Raw genomic sequence first — 17,574 nt, 5'->3', positions numbered from 1 at the left:
TAATAAATTGCAATATATCGCAGAATATTGTAATGTGTTTAAAATCGCAGTAGCCTAGGCCTAATATCGTATTGTGATGATACCGTATAGTGAGGCCTCTGGTGATTTCCACCCCTAGTAAACCTGCTAAAATATTGCTCACACATTGTTAGCACTTTAGTTTACTTGATGTTTAGGAACTGATATTAATTCAATTCAATTCAATTTTATTTATAGTATCAAATCATAACAAGAGTTATGTCGAGACATTTTACAGATAGAGTAGGTCTAGACCACACTCTATAATTTACAAAGCCCCGACAATTACAGTAATTCCCTCAAGAGCAAGCAGTGCGACAGTGGTGAGGAAAAACTCCCTCTTGGGAAGAAACCTCGGACAGACCCAGGCTCTTGGTAGGCGGTGTCTGATGGGCCGGTTGTGGGTGTATTGCTTGAGAAATTACTAACACAAATTATACCAGAACTGAAAAGGTTTCCAGTAACATACACTTTATTACTGGAATAATTGAACAAGTGGAACAAACTTCGAGACACTCCCATAAGATACAGAGTAGTTTATTGTTGACCATATTTGATTCAAACATATTTCCTGAGTGTAAACACACAGACTTTCTCTTTGTATACATTGTGAGTGGATCAAGAAGCCTGAGGCTTCATCCTGACACATTGTAAACTGTCTTTTAAAAATGTACCTCTGGTGGTCTTCTGGCTCAACGGATAACTTTGCTTGATTAAACCTGACATCTGATGTCCCTCCCCTTCCGTTATAAATGCTAACAAACGAGCATTTTTTTCCCCTATCCCAGAATAGATATGCGGTGTAGCCATACCATACTCGCTGCGCTGACAGAACACCGTCATTCACATCCCACTTAATATTTAATTTCACTATTACAGCGAAAAGTACAATTCATTAGGATTATAGCGGTGTACAAGTCTAATGGTTATAGTTTTGATGTCAGATGATATGAGGCAGCAGAATCACCAAGCCTCCAAAGACAAAAGATTAAATTCCTCGTCTGTTCCCAGATCTGGACAAATACATCTCACTGTCTACAATTTCAACTGTCCAATTAATGGTAGGTTGCACATAATCATGTCATTATTATTTCTGAAAACACAATATTGAAATTAATCGGATACATCCTGTAGGCTACTGAGGTAATTATGTTTCTCTTTTGAACATAAAAGGTTTAGTGAATGCATTTCTTTTTGTATTACTTTCTTCCTAAGCCTGTGGTTATTGTACTATTAATTGGAGCATCATGCATTTAGGCATCTTAATAGACTAACATCTACACTTGAAGTACCTGGTGATAGACTTAACAGTTGTTATTTATGTGAAGGTAGCAGCCTATAGATGCCAGACTTGTGTGTTAGAAATACTTGTGCATTCATCACATAGTCAGCTGTATTTCCTCAGTGTCAGCATGCCATTGTTTATTCTACATCTACAGTATGTGTCGGTGGTAATGAATGATGCTGTAACAGTCTAAGGATAGCTTATGACTACTGTGACACTACTTCATACAACCAGCTGATCATACTCTTTCCTGCAAAGAAAAAGCCGGTTAAATACACAATACTGTTTAAAAAAATAAAGCTATAAAAATAGTGACATTTTACAGCCTGAAGAGCACTTGTGCTGTTCACAGTATTGAAGCGAGGCACAGCCCCAATAAATACAGTTTTCCTTATCACAATCCCTGTTCCAGCCCCAGGGCTGACCCTAGCATTGCCCTGACTTTGCAGAGCCCCAGAGAAGCACGCAGACTCAGCCAGGAGCAAGGGTGTGATGTATGGACATCAGCCCAGTAGTGGAGCATCTCCCTGGGTGGGATGTGGTGGATGGACACCATGGCCTGATAGCAGCAGCGCCCGTATGGCACACCTGGGCCACCAGAGAAGAGTGGGCAGTGCGAGGGCAGCACTCCAGCTGTCCGGGCACACAGACCAACAAACACATCCTCAGGAGGCAGAGGTGTGGATAAAGGTGATGCAGAGGCTGCCAGGGAAATCTTGAGCAATGCAGAGCGGGACAGAACATAGGCCGTACCACTGCAATAGTCCGGAAAGACAGAAGGAGGGTAGGCCCCTGCAGGGAGGTAGTGCTTGCTCTCTGGATCACGGTCCGGGGCCACATGGAGATGCACCCTACCAAGGTACAAGTCTCCTTGTTCATAGGGGTTACGGCTCTTGTTTAGGTAGTGCAGGAGAGCGCTGGGATTGAACAGGACGTCATCATCCACTTTGGCCATGAAGTGAGCCTGAGGGCAGAACCGGCGGGCCCAGCCCAGCAAGGACAATGTTTTTAGGGTGAGATTTGAGTAGGTGTCCAGAAAACGCCCCTGGATCAGGTCTCCTCGCTCTCTGGCCTCCTCTATCAGCAGCTTAGCCAGTCCAGGGTCAGACGCCACGCCTACCATGAATAGGGTCATGACCCGCAGGCCCCTCACCTCCACCTCCCCTCCCCAGGTGTTCCTGATGGCTTGGCGTGCCCTCTGGTTGGCAGGAGCCGAGGTAACCATGGTAATGAGGTATGGCTTGGCACGCTGGCACACGAGCGGGCTGGGCATGAGCAGGAACTCCTCGGGTCTGGTGGGAGAGACGCTCTGCGGGGGGATGATGCCTGCGTGCGGCTCCACCACCGTGTTCATGCTCATGGAGGTGACCCATGACTCGATGAAGTCCACAAAGAGCAGAGCCAACAGGGATGCGCTCGCTATCGCCGCGCACAGATAAGGCATAACACCAAGCCTGCCCCCCCGCTTACCAAACCGGGGCTTACATAGGCCTACCCATACTCCCCGTCCGACCATAATCATCCTCCACTACCACTGCGCAGCTCTAAAGACCGCTGTAGGTTATCTGTTACAACTCGCCTGTTTCTCACCGGTCCTCCTCCCTTGTCTCCCTGGTTAAAATCATTCTGCTAGCATTGCGTTTCCTCAGCTCCTGGCCTCCTTGCCTCTTTGATCAGAGGTGCAGTAACGCGCAGCAGCAGCCGGAGGAGAGTAGGTGTCCGTGAGGATGCGGTAAAAGGAGCTGGTATAGGCTACCCTTGTGCTGCTGCAGCCCAGTCCGTTTTTACAAAAGTGGGATGCAGCTGCGCAAATGCATGGAACGGTCGATTAGGCAGCAGCCCGAAGGTATTTCTGCCCTGATTCTTTAGCCAACGTGGAGGTACTCTGGGGTCAATTGCAACAAAGGGAAAATATGCCCAATGATCAGAATGACCCTTTCGTGGTAACGCGCTCTGGCGATGAGATGCCTTCTGCTTGTGATGAGAAGTCTGAGTAGGCTATCCCATAGGCGTAGCCTATATGCAGAATTACCATCAAAATCCTTATTGGTTTTCAGTATCGACAAATGTTGACCTAATGCATTAAAGCTATTTAAATTCAGATTCCGAAGATAGTTGCAATATGGGCAAATCATAGCGATTTTCATAATTTGAATAACTCTCTGTCGTGCGCTGGACTGGTCCTATCACACCTGGTGGTGCAGGCCGACACCTGGTGGTCATTCAGAGTACTTCCTTTTTTATGAGGTTGGACAATAAAGTCCTAATTGTTGTTTCCATAAAATGGGAGAGATGATCATGCAAATGCAAGCAAATGGTTAATGCCAATTTGAAGTCATTCTCATGGAAAATGGAACTAAGTGCACAAAGAAAACTGGAAAGAAATGCGTGTTAATAGATGATGTATTTGTTTATTCAAGATAGATAGATAGATAGATAGATAGATAGATAGATAGATAGATAGATAGATAGATAGATAGATAGATACAAACAAGTAAAAGACTAAAAAGTAAACAAAAAATATACCCTTTAAAGGTGCATGCATAGTGTGCAGGTTGGGCATTAGATTTGCAAAATGGGGAATAATATAAATTGTACAAAAAGATTTATATTGCACTATGCCAAAGTTGCAAAGAATATAAATGTAAATGTAAGTCCAGTTACAGTTAGTGAGTGAGTCCAGAGAGACCTCAGCAGCCTTCCAGTCCACTGATGTCCATTCTATATTATTTAGGGTAGTGGTTTACTTGAGGTTGCAAAACTAAACAAATCCATTACCTCCATTTTTCTTTAAAGGATGTGGTATATCTTGACTTTTTATTTATTTATTATAGAAATATATAACATTTTAAACCATTTGTTTACCAGATAAGTTATATGTATTGTCTTATATGACACCTCCTTGACTTAATGTAGTCGTCACAATTTCTCTCAATCTTCTATTTTATCGAAGAGAGCAGACAAGAAAACAATGCTTATGATACGTATGTCTCTAATACGTCTGTTAGTACACTTTTATTGTGTTAATTGTATAATACATAACTTGACAACAAAGTCCATAGACAGTCAGACATGATGACGTCAGTTCTGTCTGGCTCGCGCCAAGGGTGGGTGGGGGGTGTTGGAGGCGCGCGGGGACACGACAGAGAGGAAGGAGAAAAAAAACCCTCAACCATCATCAATGCGCTGGCGGTGCGGGGTCACGAACTATGACCTTTAACAGAAGAAAACCAAAACAAATATTTTATAAAAGAGCAGAGAGTCCGAAATCTTTGACCAGCGTTTCTCGAAGGTAAGTTCTCAGTCCCGGATTGAAAACCGTAGAAAGCTCCCTGAGATACTGGATGATAAAAGAGCGCAGCTAATCTTGTAGCTAACTTGTTAGCTAGCCGATGCGGAGCTTGCTTCCTGCCCGACTCTGGCAGCTCGGGATGCGGGCAAGGACCGTGAAACGCTGGGCGGAGTCTGGCTATGCTGATGTGCTTAACAGACAGTTACACTAACTATTAATATGTGACACCTCTGTAGACTGGAACCTGAACCAATCCCTGCATGCTAGAATGACAAATCCAGGGGGAGAGACGGGTGCAGTCAGCTCTTTCTGCAGTCGTTGTTCCGTTTGATTATATTAAGCTAGCTTAAACAGCTAACATAGAAAAGCTGCAGTTGAACTCGACCCTATTACCTTTGCCATCTCGGGGACTTAAGTGTGTTGACATGACTATTACATTATTCAACAAAGATGCATTTCTAGATTTACTACCAGTACATCAACAGTCGGCTGCTCTACTGTCTGGAAAGAAAATTGCTCTAATATATATCACAAGGATTCGTCTCCAGTATTATTGGCTGACTGCCAGATTGTCCATTTTGTTCTGTGTATTGTGATGCGTTTGTAAAGGGAGGTGCTGATGGGCACTCTGTTAGACCAATCGGTAAACAATATGAAGCAGCATGCTCCTCCCTTTGGTCAGTGAGCATAGGAGTAGCATAGGAGCTACTGCAGGCACATTGATCAGTTCATACTGTCAAATTATTATTTGTTATAATCCCAAATCAGTCGAGTGCAAAGGAGGTAATTAGTGGTTGGAGTAGATGCTATTACTTACGTAATTCTGCCAAAGGAGATGCCCAAATGCATAGTGTTCACTCACAATTGCTATACAGTTTTATCGGCTTTCAAGAACCAACAGACTGGGTAGGGGAGATGTCCATAGCCTCAGTGGATAATACTTTATTACAGTGTTTCTTCACTGATTTGATGCACTTCGGCCAACTGTTACAAAATGCAGTGATCTCAATGTGTGGTCACTTAGCATTTGATGATTTGTGGTTTTTTTCACGTAGTTCTTTTTGCTCTTTAGACAACTATTACATAGAAAGAAAAACATTTAACAAAAGTGCAAACACTCAGATTTCAGAGTTCAACTATAACATTTTCGCAATCTTTTTTTCTAATGAAGTAAAATCTTTTTCTGTGGTGTCAGCTTATTCTCTGTGTGTGAATATGCAGAGGTGCAAAACTTTCAGTATAAAGTCACATGTAAAGTGACACACCGGATTTGTTACCTAAAAATAGAAGCGAAGACTGCAAGAAAAGCAGCCGTTATGTTATGTAGGGATGTTCATATAAAAGGTGGTACATTTCTATATAGGGACATCAGTTGTCTGCCTTTGTTACAGTGTCATATTGGAAAATGTGAGGTTTCATCAGACTGTAGTATAATCTAGTTATCAACCGTCACTCAAATCTCATGTCTAGGTCGCACTCAGAGGTCATAGACTTGGCTTCTGGTGACATAGTCTATATTCACGACGTTCCATGGGATTGCTCCGATGCCGCAGGAAATTCCGCCGGATGCATGTCTTTTTGCCTATGTCCGTTTCCTTCCGCTTTCTTTGTGTTGGAATTTTAAACTCCTATGAGGACTATGGTTAACTGCTCCTCAGATCTCTGCATGGTAAATTGAGAGAGCTAGCTAGACTAACTGTCCAATCTGAGTTTTCTCTCGAACGACCCAAACAACGTTTCACTTTTTTTTTGATGTCTTGAGTGACGTTTTTTTGTGACAGCAATTTCTTTTTGGACACTTATGTTTTTAACAGTGCGTCAAATTAATGGAGAGTTGAATAATTGCTGTGCTGCTACATCATCCAAGTCACATAAAATCAGACAAATCATCCCCTCTAAGTCATCAAGAAGAAATTAACTTTTATCACGGATTAAACTTTTGTAATTCAACCAATGTCATCATGTCATCTATGATCCACCAGCACTGACATTGTATTCATACAGTAAATCTGTCGTAGTGTTGGCCTGCTCTTCTGTGACAGTTTGCACCTTTGTGGTTTATTGTCCGTGGCATCTTTCCTAACAGACCTCACTAATGACCCTTACATCATCATGACGACCAACCTGAATCTGCTCTCTCAGCAGAAAGTGGAATCTGAGCACGAGGCAGAGGTGAGCATGCAGAGGGAGAATTTCATGATGCACTGTTTGTTAGCAGTCTGAGTTGTTCCATATAACCCATACAAAGGTTATTTAAGTTGAAATAATATAATGCTGCTGCTTTTATTTGTTGCCATGGATACATACTTTCTATAGACAGAGGTTTTCTAGACCGTTCAGACCTATATTCACATAAAAGTGTTGTATAATAAAATGCAAGTAAAATATATGTGTTGCAGACTTATTGATTGTAATTTGTATGTCTTTAAGATTGTTGAAATGTGTTTCAAAATGTAGGTGTCATCGTCTCCTTCAGACTCAGTGATGAGTGAGTCTCCACAGCGCTTTCAGGTCATCTCCACTGAGCCTGCCACAACACCACAAAGGATACAGGTAACTGCTGTAATCTCAACATTATTTGACTTCATTTGTGACACTGCTGCTACCTGTTGATGTTGTCCTTTTTTGGCGCATTAGCAACGAACAAGTTAAAACGTGACTTATCTCTCCCACCTTCAATGGCACTCTGTCTTCTTTCTTTTTTTAACTTCAACCCCATTGGTGCGTGTTTATTTCCACCTCCCTCTCTTTCTGTCTCCCTCTTCCATCTCTAACACCCTCAGATTGTAACTGACCAGCAGACAGGTCAGAAGATCCAGATCGTGACAGCGATGAAGCCGTCCTGTGCTCCCAAACAGCAGTTCATTCTGACTACGGCCGACAGCTCAGGGGCTGGCAAGGTTATCCTGGCCTCACCAGACAGCCACAACACTAAGCAGCTCATCTTCACTGCTGCAGACAGCCTGATGCCAGGAAGGATACAGGTACATTTCCCCATAATATCACCCTAAGGTTCTTAGTGTTGATACTATTGGCAATATCTTCTTAGTCTTGATATTTGTTGTCAGTCAATGTCATAACCATAATTTTGACATTTTTAAGGTGAAACACAAGATTAATGGCCTGTGTTTGACATTGCTTTTCAGATCGTCACAGATCCAGTGTCAATGGAACGGTTGTTAGGGCAGTCAGGGGACTTGAGCCGGCCACAGCCAGTGGAGTACTGTGTGGTGTGTGGGGACAAGGCTTCAGGTACTAAAGCTTAGAGCTGCATTACCTGATGAAGTAAGGATTTGTGTGTGTTTTGACTCGTGTATCCTGATGCCAAATGTAACTGAATGTTTTGAATGAATGAATGAATGAAAAGAATGAATGAAATATTTATTTTGAACTATTAAAAGATATATTTAAAATGTATAAACAAATAAAAAAAGTTTTATATATATATATATATATATATATATATATAACAAAAAAGAAATTTCAACATAACACTCGACCCGTTCGAAAAGGGATAGGTTAAGGCCCTAGGCTGATCAGGTCCTACCCCAAGTCTTTACCACAACTAAATCATAGTCAAACAAGATAAATCAAACAGACCATTTTAAATAATAACAAAAAATACTACTCCAATTTACGTCCTACTTTATCTAGATATTAAGATAAGGAAGAAAAAAAACATAACATCAGTGTAACTCTCTTTCCTCACTTCGGTACTTTTCAAAAATAAATCTTTTGTACCTTATTTTAAATTGCAACATGTTTACACTATGTGTATATCGATTCATTCAGACTATTCCACAAAAGCACCCCACAAATCAAAATACACATACTTTTAAGCTTTGTCAGAACATACTGTTGTTTCAGATTTGCTGCAAATATTCCCCAGAACAGAAAATATTAGTATCGTCGGCAAAAATCACAAAATGTAAGAGGTTTGTCACCCGACATATGTCATTTATATACAGAATAAATCATTTGGGACCCAACATTGACCCCTGTGGGACTCCACAAGTGATACCCGAGCACTCTGATCTGAACTCCCCTTTTTGCACAAATTGAAGTCTGTTACTTATGTAACTTTTCATCCAATTAAGTACAACCCCTCTATTACCATACTTTTCCAGTGTATTGATTGACAAATTGCTAACAGTCCTCTCATCTATAAAATACTGAGGGTAGTTTATATATTTATTGATCCATTCCTGATTATAGTATTTAACACATTCCATATGCACTTGATATCATTTTTATTATCGTTTAATATTTTATTATAATACTTTCTTACTTATCCTCATAATACTAGTCAATTTATTTGTATATCTTTTGTACTTGTTATCTGCTTCTATAGTTCTGTATTTTATGAATTCTTTATACAAGGTATTCCTTTTTTTGCATTTTGAAGTCCCTTTTTCATCCATGGTTTCTCTATGAATTTTTGCTTTTTGTTAAATTGTTTTAAAGGACAGTATTCATCATATAATGATTTAAATATTGTCAGGAATGTATCATTAGCTCTGTTGGTATCAATTTTATCATACATTTTTTTCCAGTTATGTTTTAGTAATTCCTTTTTAAATCACAAGATCACAAACACAAATCACAAAAACTGGTCACTTATGTCATTTAGCAGTAACACGCTCTTTATGCTATTGTCCATTCGGTTTGTGAATATGTTGTCAATTAGAGTTGCACAGTGAGATGTTATTCTGCTTGGTTAGTAGAAGAAAAATCATACTGAACATTACATCGATAAATTGATCAGTCAGGTTGTGCTTGTTGGGATTTAAGAGATCTAAATTAAAATCCCCACAAATGAACACAGCTTTGTGATCTTTCTTGGCAAACAATCTTTCCATACTATTCTTAAATATTTCAGTATTATCAGATTGTCAGATCAGTATAATCCCCACCACATCATCAGTATATTAGTTGTCATATTTTTCAAAATTTCATAATTTAATCTTCTATCTACATACAAAGCCAGCCACTCCATCTCCTTTTTTATTCTCCCTATTGACGTAGTTCACGTCCTATCCATTCAACTCATAATCCACACCCTTCTCAGTGGTAAGCCAGGTCTGAGATATGGCTATCACCTGGTTTAAATTTAGATGACTTAAGTATTCTTTGATGTTCTGCTATTGAAATGAATGATTAACATTCCAGGTTCAAATTTTATGTTTGTGTTAAAATGATTGAGTAATAACAACAGTTGTTGTTCATATTGTTAAGAAAATTATTTTCAGGGTCAATATCTTGTTCAAAATCATGTAGATTATGATCAGTGAATGTAAGTGTTTTAAAGTTACAACCCAAACAATTATCATTGTCACTCATATTTCCAGCTGTTGTGAAGTTTAAGCTGTCAAGCACTTCAATAGGGTCCATAAACCTTTTAGTTCAAGTCCGTCACACACTCGGATACACATCCGTCCGTTAGCTTGGTGTGTTGCATGTTCCTGAGTCAATGCTGCACATTGTCAGCAATCAAAGGTGCACACAGTGGCTCACACACTGACTAGTTTTCTCTGTTTTCAGGGCGTCACTACGGAGCAGTCAGTTGTGAGGGATGTAAAGGCTTCTTCAAGCGGAGCGTGAGGAAGAACCTGACCTACAGCTGCCGCAGTAAACAGGACTGCATTATCAACAAACACCACCGCAATCGCTGCCAGTTCTGCCGGTTAAGGAAATGCCTTAACATGGGGATGAAGACTGACTGTGAGTTTGCATCCAAATCCAGGACACCATACGAAAACATGTTGACAAAAACACTCAAAAACACATCAGGTATTATCAGGGTATCTGCAGGTCTTGAAGTTCCCTCAAAAATATAATTTACAAAGTCTGGAATATTGTTTTTTTGCCTGCATTAGACAGTAAAAGTAGTTCTAACATTTTCTTTTTGTCTGTTCTCAGCTGTCCAGAGTGAGAGAAAGCCAGTCGACGTAGTGCCCAGAGAGAAGCATGCCAACTGTGCTGCCTCCACCCAGAAGATCTACATTCGCAAGGACCTAAACAGTCCGCTCATCGCCACACCAACCTTTATCTCTGATACAGAGACAGAAGGCTCCAGGTCAGTGGGAATCAGAGCTACAGACAAACCTCATCCTCTGTTGTTCTATCTCTCAGCTGTTGATGTTGTTGATATGTGAACTGGATTATGATGATGATGATGATGATGATGATAATGCTCTGTGACATGTGCAGATCCAGCCTGCTGGACCAGGGCATGCTGGTTAATATCCAGCAGCCAGTCATCCAAAGTGATGGAACTTTGCTGCTGGCCACTGACTCAAAGGTATAGCTGCTACTGCAGTTACTGTAAATATAACTGCCTGCCTGTTCTGCTGCTGTCTGTCTCCTGAGATGTTGGAAGGTTTTGTTGCTATTGCAGCTAAGGCTGTTATATTTGGTGTAGAATTTTGAGGTAAAAAAAAAATAAAGATTTTTGGTTGAAAGGTTTTCAAAGGTTGAGAATCTGTAAACCTGTTTTTATTCATCTTGTACTGTATAACTCACAGTACATGTTTTAATCTGCCTTTTTGCCAGAACATGCAACTTTTATGTTCACACTGTACGTAAGGACTGAGCTCCCAGTCGGTTTGTCCATTGACAGTTCCAATAAAGTTTATTCAAACAAGATAACTGTGTCCTCAATGTTGACAATAAGAGAGAAAGGCACCATGAACTATGAACCAAAAGAAAAATATAGAGCTGCAGGTGGCTGGTTTTAGAACAACAGATTGTTCTTTATTTATCCTTTTAATATGTTTAAAGAAGCATTTGTCATTGCTACAACTCATTTTTGTACTTGTGTGTACTTGTGCTCCAGTTTAGGACACACTATTTTGTGTCTATAGTGGATCCCAGTTCAGCTGACCTATTTGATTGAAAATGATCTGCATTGTGTCATTTGTCTTCAGATGGATCCTGGGCAGGGAGACTTGGGGACACTAGCCAATGTGGTAACATCACTGGCAAACCTGAGTGACTCACTAAGAGAGACTCTAAACAATGGTGATACCTCAGACAGCCAACATGAGGAGCAATCTGCCAGCGAGATAACACGGTCAGTCAGCAGTTCACAGAGTGGAGGGGAGTTTGTTAGCAGTATCTGCAACGTCTCATCACTTCAACAGGCCCCTCATGAATTCTCATCTTTTCTTGGTCAGATTATTTCAAATTGAGCATGTTTGTCTCTACAGAGGCAAACAAGTAAAAACAAATGACAAAACACATTTTTATTTATGTTGCAGAGAGTTTTCTGTCAAATTAGGTAATTTAAAGGAAGGTGTGTGTGTGTGTGTGTGTCTGGTGTGTGTCTGTGTCTGTCTGTTTGTTGTGCACAGTGCCTTTGACACCTTGGCCAAAGTTTTCAACCCACCTGAAGTAGGGGTTGGACTGAGTCTGGCAGATAAGCCTCAGTGTGTCGGTGGAACAACCATCCAGCTGATTGGTCGAGACCAGGAGACCCCCATCATTGAGGTGGAAGGACCACTGCTCACAGACAGCCATGTTGGCTTTAAGGTGGGTGAGGTCAACTGATACAGCTAATGGCCCAAACAACACACACATTTGATACTTATTATTTATGATTTAGGGATACAAATTGACTGAGTTGTCAACAAGAGAGGGAAAGGGCCACTGGGTCATAAAATTACAAAACAATTAAAAAAGCCTTTTATGCATATGGCTAATTCTTAAAAATGAAGACCATCATGTACATGCATGTTTACCTTACAGTCTTGAATTGTGTATTAGCTAAAGCTGTATTCTGTCAAAACATACAGACACTGTTCAAGTGGCTTGTTGTCAATGGCAATTGAGACACTTGTTTGTGTTTCTTTTACTTTGGCATTCATCTGTAGGTAGTCATTTGTCAGATATTTTATATATAACTTTCTCTCCTATGTCCTCCTTCTCTATCTTTTCCTCTTGATCTAGCTGACCATGCCCAGCCCCATGCCCGAGTATCTGAATGTACACTACATCTGTGAGTCAGCATCTAGACTGCTCTTTCTCTCCATGCACTGGGCACGCTCTATCCCTGCCTTTTCAGCTCTTGGGTGAGAATGCATTTGACACAGGAAGACATACATTATACAGTTAAGCCCCTTGCATTATTGTCTACATGCTCACACTCATCTAGTTTTTTTTTTTTCTCAGTCAGGAGGCAAACACCAGTTTGGTGCGAGCCTGCTGGAATGAGCTGTTCACTTTGGGTCTTGCTCAGTGCGCTCATGAGATGAACCTGTCGACCATCCTCGCTGCCATCATCAACCACCTTCAGAGCAGCATCCAGGATGGTATGGACCACAGACCTCGTCATCCCTCCTCAGTAGGACACACACACGTACAAACTGGAGTCAAGAAATGTGATTTTTATTTTGTGTTGTCATAACAGACTAGACCTAAAGCGTAGAAGAACGTCTGGGGAGGACTATAGCCATGTTTTCTCCCATTGTTTTATTGATATGTCAAACACTTGTGGCATTGTTGGCTTTGTTGATTAGATTTTGAAAAATAATGTGTTTCATCATTCTGTTGTTACACATTCGGGTATTACACTTACGAGCCACAGATGGTGCTACATCAGTGTTTGTTTCATACATGATGGCTCAGATACCACAGAAACAACATGAAAACAATCTGTCATTAACTTACAGTAATGGGGACAACCTTTGATGGTGATATGTATTTGTTTTAATTTTTTAAGTGCCTTTCCTGGTTAGATAAAGCTTAAAGTAAGTTATGAATCTTAATATGTGAAACATTTTCTTCTCTCCCAGACAAGCTTTCGGGGGAGAGGGTGAAGCAGGTGATGGAGCACATTTGGAAGTTCCAGGAGTTCTGTAACAGCATGACGAGGTTGGAGACTGACAGCTACGAATATGCCTACCTGAAAGCTATAGTGTTGTTCAGCCCTGGTGAGTCTGCTTCGAGGAGTTTCTGCTTTTCTTAGTCAAGTTAATAATAGACATTCAAGCATTCATCATTCAAATAAAAAGAATTCCATGGAAGAGTGAAATTGATTTGAATAAATTACTTGTATTTGCAGTTTGGACAACAACTGTTGTGTGTTTGACTTCATCAGATCACCCAGGTGTGGACAGCAGTGGGCAGATTGAGAAGTTCCAGGAGAAAGCCTTGATGGAGCTGCAGGACTACATTCAGAAAACCTACCCAGATGACACCTACAGGTGCATTCATACCTCCAGTCTAACCAGTCAGCTCAACCTCCCCACCATAGTGGTAGCAGTAAGCCATAGTGAATTACAGGTGATCGTTGTGAAAGTAAGTTTAAAAGAGGTTTAACCTGATATGTAGTTCAATCTTCACAATAATACTTAAGTGCTACCTACTTGGGAACCTGAAAAGTATCCTCTATTCCTTGAGAGCTTAAGGTACGGGGCAGTGATTCCCAACCTTGAGTATGTGTGCCCCAGGGGGTACTTATGCAGTTGCCGATGGTACACGAAAAGATTGTGTAGTAGCTCAAATGATAGAAAGCTAAAAGTACTGTGTTATAGGTTGAAACATCCACTCCAAGTGGTAGTAGTAGTAAGAATGCAAACCTGACCAATACAGAAATAAAGAAACCAAGCCTAAACATAGACAAATCCAGGACATAGACCACACGTGTCAAACTCAAGGCCCGCGGGCCAAATCCGGCCCCTTGCAGGCCCGTATATCAGTTTAGGTTCACAATACATTTTGGCCCGTCTAGTTTTTGTAGCTTTTTCTAAAGTTTTTGTCACTTTTGCAGATGCTTTTGGTGCCTTTTTTTCCGATGTTATTGCCGCTTTTCCTGATGTTTTGGGGGCTTTTCTTTATGTGGACCAAACTGTAAGTGAGAAGACTACATTAGACACGCAATAATCTAGTAAAAGATCCTTGACTTTTTCGATGAAATAAAAGCATGTGAATAAACTAAACATGTCCGGGCCTTGATGTCATTCTTAGTTTCCAGTGTGGCCCGTAGTGAAATTGAGTTTGACACCTCTGACATAGATTTACCCTAACCCTAATCCTAACCCACTATATCCACTTTTGTAGTTTAAAATACATTAAAATGAATACATTTGGGACACGATCAGTGGTGTTGAGGGGTACTTGAGCTCCTCTGATGCTGCTGTGGGACTACATCTGACAAAAAAAGGCTGGGAATCACTGGTATAGAGGATTTAGCTGTCTGTCTAGCTAACTGACATAGATTTTGGCACTGTAAATGCACAATAAGGATCATCTTAAGATCTCCAGATGACTTTGCAGTAATTGTTGTGTGCTTGTTTCCCCAGGTTGACCCGCATCCTGACTCGTCTCCCAGCCCTGCGCCTCATGAACTCGGGCATCACAGAGGAGCTCTTTTTCACTGGCTTGATAGGTGATGTTTCTATTGACAGCATCATTCCCTACATCCTCAAGATGGAGACGGCTGAGTATAACGGCCAGGACTCTGACCCTACAGAATGACACCCCATCACTCCAGCACCCAGAACTGTCAAATTAAAGATTAGCGAGTCTCCACTTCAGGTACTCTTATTTGTCTCTCGTGGGGATTACCGTTGAACCCCAGTTTAAAGTTCTGCAGCGGCCCCTTGTTTTGTAACGATGCATGGTGCAAAGTCATTCAGGAATCCTTGATAGATTAAGATAATTGGCGATTAGAAAACCAGGATGACACTTGGAATGTTTTCTGGAGCTGACACAGTGTGGTATTCTTACATTTCTGGCTCTAAACTCAGTACATCTGTACTGAATGGAAAAGGAATCCTCTGCAGCTGCAACTGTTCTAATCTCCTTTAATGTCTTTATGGCACTTCAAGCTAATCACACATGTAGCCTATTTTACCTTTTGAACTAAGCCTTTCAAATTGTCGTAGTCTTATCTAAGCCTTACCATGCTCTCATATTTATCCCATACATTATATCGCATTAGGTTGCAGATAATAGATGAGCTGTATCGACAAGCCGAAACAGAAATCGTACGTGTGAAAGTGAAATTTCACCTATTTAAAAGTCTAAAGACTAAAGTAAAGTCCTTACTTTAAAGTGTACTTTGAAGCTGTTAAGTATTTGTTTATGTTGGTATTTTGGAACATTGGAGCAGTATAAACTGGTATTTGAAAGAATGTGCTGCTAAATTGAGAATTCAGGCTATTACAAAGACTAAGTATGACTTTTCTGAACGTCATACCACAAGTAATAGTAACATGCTGCAATGATTGTCTCTCTCTTCAATTTTGAAATTGACACCATTTCCTCAAAGGTGAGAGACATTAATGTACAGTTCTTTACTTTAAATACATTTAAATAATAGTTAGAATGATAACTCCAATCAGGTACAAACACTAACTCAAACCTCAATGAATTTGTCCTTAATCTGTATTCATATGGACTGTCTTTCATAGCATTTATCTACCACACAGTGCATTACAACATGACCTGATTTCATTCAGTTTCACTTTTAACTCACATTCACAAAGCAACTATTAGCCAGTTAAGATGACCATATGTGTTTTTTTTTATACTGAATGACATCTCAGAGATTTTAGCTTTGGGAGTGCTTTTATGTTTAGGTACACTTATTTCTAGATTATCATGAACATGTTGCTAATATAACCTGTGCAATCACTTCATCACTTTTCCCTTTACGACAATCAATTTGTTATTTCCTTCTGTCCCATCAGTGTCATGACAATGCTTCTCAATCTGCATTTTGTATATTTATCAATGGCAGTTTTTTTTTTTTTTTATTTAAAGATTTGGGGTTCAGAAATGTTACTTATGTGTAGCTATGCTACTGTTTTTGTACTTGTGTTTGCATTTGTACTCTTAAGTGTGCACATCAATCAGCCTCCGTGTTCATGCTGACTAATACTTTGGGTTTTCTGTGTTTTCTAAAAACTTAAATTTGTTGCATACTAAGTGTACTTAAAGTACTTTTGGGCAGGTTTCCCTGATTTAAAAAAACCCCAGGTCTTCTAGGAAGCCAGTCTCGAGTGCGTCTTAAAGACCTTATTGAGACTTGCATCAGCTCACCCTCTTGTATAATGGTTCAGAATAGGCATCCACAGCAACATGAATGATAATGGGAATGTAAAGAAGTCAATAATGATTATGTCTTGTTAAATAAATGTCAATTGTAATATTTGGGGTTTGAAACCCGTACAGACTGTTTATAAAAGCACTGTTGTGAAATGACCTTTTTAAATGTAGTTTCATTAAAATGAGTGCATGTTGTTTTTAAGATGGGTTTTATAATCTTGTCGCTGTTTGCCCTAAAAACAAGCATTGTTATGAATTTTATAGTGCATTGCAGTGCATGAAGAAGTTGCTTAAGTGCATTTTATTAAATGCTATTTGAAAATGTTTATTTAAATGTTGTGGCTTTAAAATATTTACCATGAGCAGCTCCCACATTAGAGGATATTAGATTAGCAAATTCTTTTGTGTGTGGATTGAGTATCCTATGGTTAAAATTTTATACAATGTAAATGTACTTTGTTTTTCTGCTCATGTAAAATGTATTTCTTCAAACATTGAGATTGAGAAACAACATTCATGTTTTTCTCAAGTTTGTCATGACCCCACATTTCTACCTCACACCGATGAAAATATAACACAAATGTATTAAAGACTAAGCTCCTGTATCAGCATTCCAGTCTCTGAGGCTGGCTTCTCTGAAGCCACACGCTATAAAAGAAATAAACAATTATGAAATATGACATGACTGAGTCTGTAATGAAAACGTCTGTCCGATGTCCAAAACCTGGATATTACAGCTAAAGTGAAACAATGACCAATGGTATTTGAAAGTTTTTTTTTGGTAACAACATAGACAACATCACCCCACAAAAAGATGACTCATTCACTCAAACTATTGGTCAGAAAAACCTGCAGTCAGTATTCTGTAGTCAGACACATAAGGATTTTAATACAATGTTCAACCTGCCATGCTGTTTGTAAATGTGTT

The 17,574-nt window shown here is 40.1% G+C and overlaps 2 protein-coding genes across 4 annotated transcripts; one reads left to right on the top strand and one right to left on the bottom strand.

Moving 5' to 3' along the window:
• Positions 1 to 620: 620 nt before the first annotated feature.
• b3galt4 (UDP-Gal:betaGlcNAc beta 1,3-galactosyltransferase, polypeptide 4) lies at positions 621 to 3,258 on the bottom strand. The gene has a single exon (XM_028583844.1). The coding sequence runs from the start codon at positions 2,823 to 2,825 to the stop codon at positions 1,698 to 1,700; it is 1,128 nt and encodes a 375-aa protein (XP_028439645.1). The 5' UTR covers positions 2,826 to 3,258; the 3' UTR covers positions 621 to 1,697.
• A 1,203-nt stretch (positions 3,259 to 4,461) lies between these two features.
• On the top strand, positions 4,462 to 17,326 carry nr2c2 (nuclear receptor subfamily 2, group C, member 2). 3 transcript variants are annotated; one of them, XM_028581838.1, is made up of 15 exons: positions 4,462 to 4,595; positions 6,682 to 6,767; positions 7,053 to 7,148; positions 7,379 to 7,579; positions 7,742 to 7,847; positions 10,137 to 10,316; positions 10,515 to 10,671; positions 10,806 to 10,896; positions 11,522 to 11,667; positions 11,948 to 12,125; positions 12,543 to 12,664; positions 12,765 to 12,904; positions 13,388 to 13,525; positions 13,693 to 13,798; positions 14,897 to 17,326. In XM_028581838.1, exons 2-15 carry the CDS (start codon positions 6,708 to 6,710, stop codon positions 15,069 to 15,071), a joined length of 1,896 nt encoding a protein of 631 aa, XP_028437639.1. In that variant the 5' UTR covers positions 4,462 to 4,595; positions 6,682 to 6,707; the 3' UTR covers positions 15,072 to 17,326. The 3 variants fall into 3 exon arrangements, with proteins under 3 accessions (XP_028437639.1, XP_028437638.1, XP_028437640.1); XM_028581837.1 differs by having other exon boundaries at positions 13,693 to 13,892; positions 14,897 to 15,069; XM_028581839.1 differs by lacking the exons at positions 13,693 to 13,798; positions 14,897 to 17,326 and having other exon boundaries at positions 12,765 to 12,936; positions 13,388 to 13,505.
• Positions 17,327 to 17,574: the final 248 nt, after the last annotated feature.

Source organism: Perca flavescens, chromosome 7, assembly GCF_004354835.1.
Source record: "Perca flavescens isolate YP-PL-M2 chromosome 7, PFLA_1.0, whole genome shotgun sequence".
Taxonomy (NCBI): Eukaryota; Metazoa; Chordata; class Actinopteri; order Perciformes; family Percidae; genus Perca; species Perca flavescens.
Note: the sequence above shows the minus strand (reverse complement) of the source record. Positions and strands in the feature narration are given on the sequence as shown.

Coding starts and splice junctions, on each gene's coding strand:
- b3galt4 (XM_028583844.1), bottom strand. CDS start 2,825: ATGATTATGGTCGGACGGGGAGTATGGGTAGGCCTATGTAAGCCCCGG.
- nr2c2 (XM_028581837.1), top strand. CDS start 6,708: ATGACGACCAACCTGAATCTGCTCTCTCAGCAGAAAGTGGAATCTGAG. Junction 7,149..7,378: donor CAACACCACAAAGGATACAG/GTAACTGCTGTA, acceptor TAACACCCTCAG/ATTGTAACTGACCAGCAGAC. Junction 12,905..13,387: donor TCAGAGCAGCATCCAGGATG/GTATGGACCACA, acceptor CTTCTCTCCCAG/ACAAGCTTTCGGGGGAGAGG.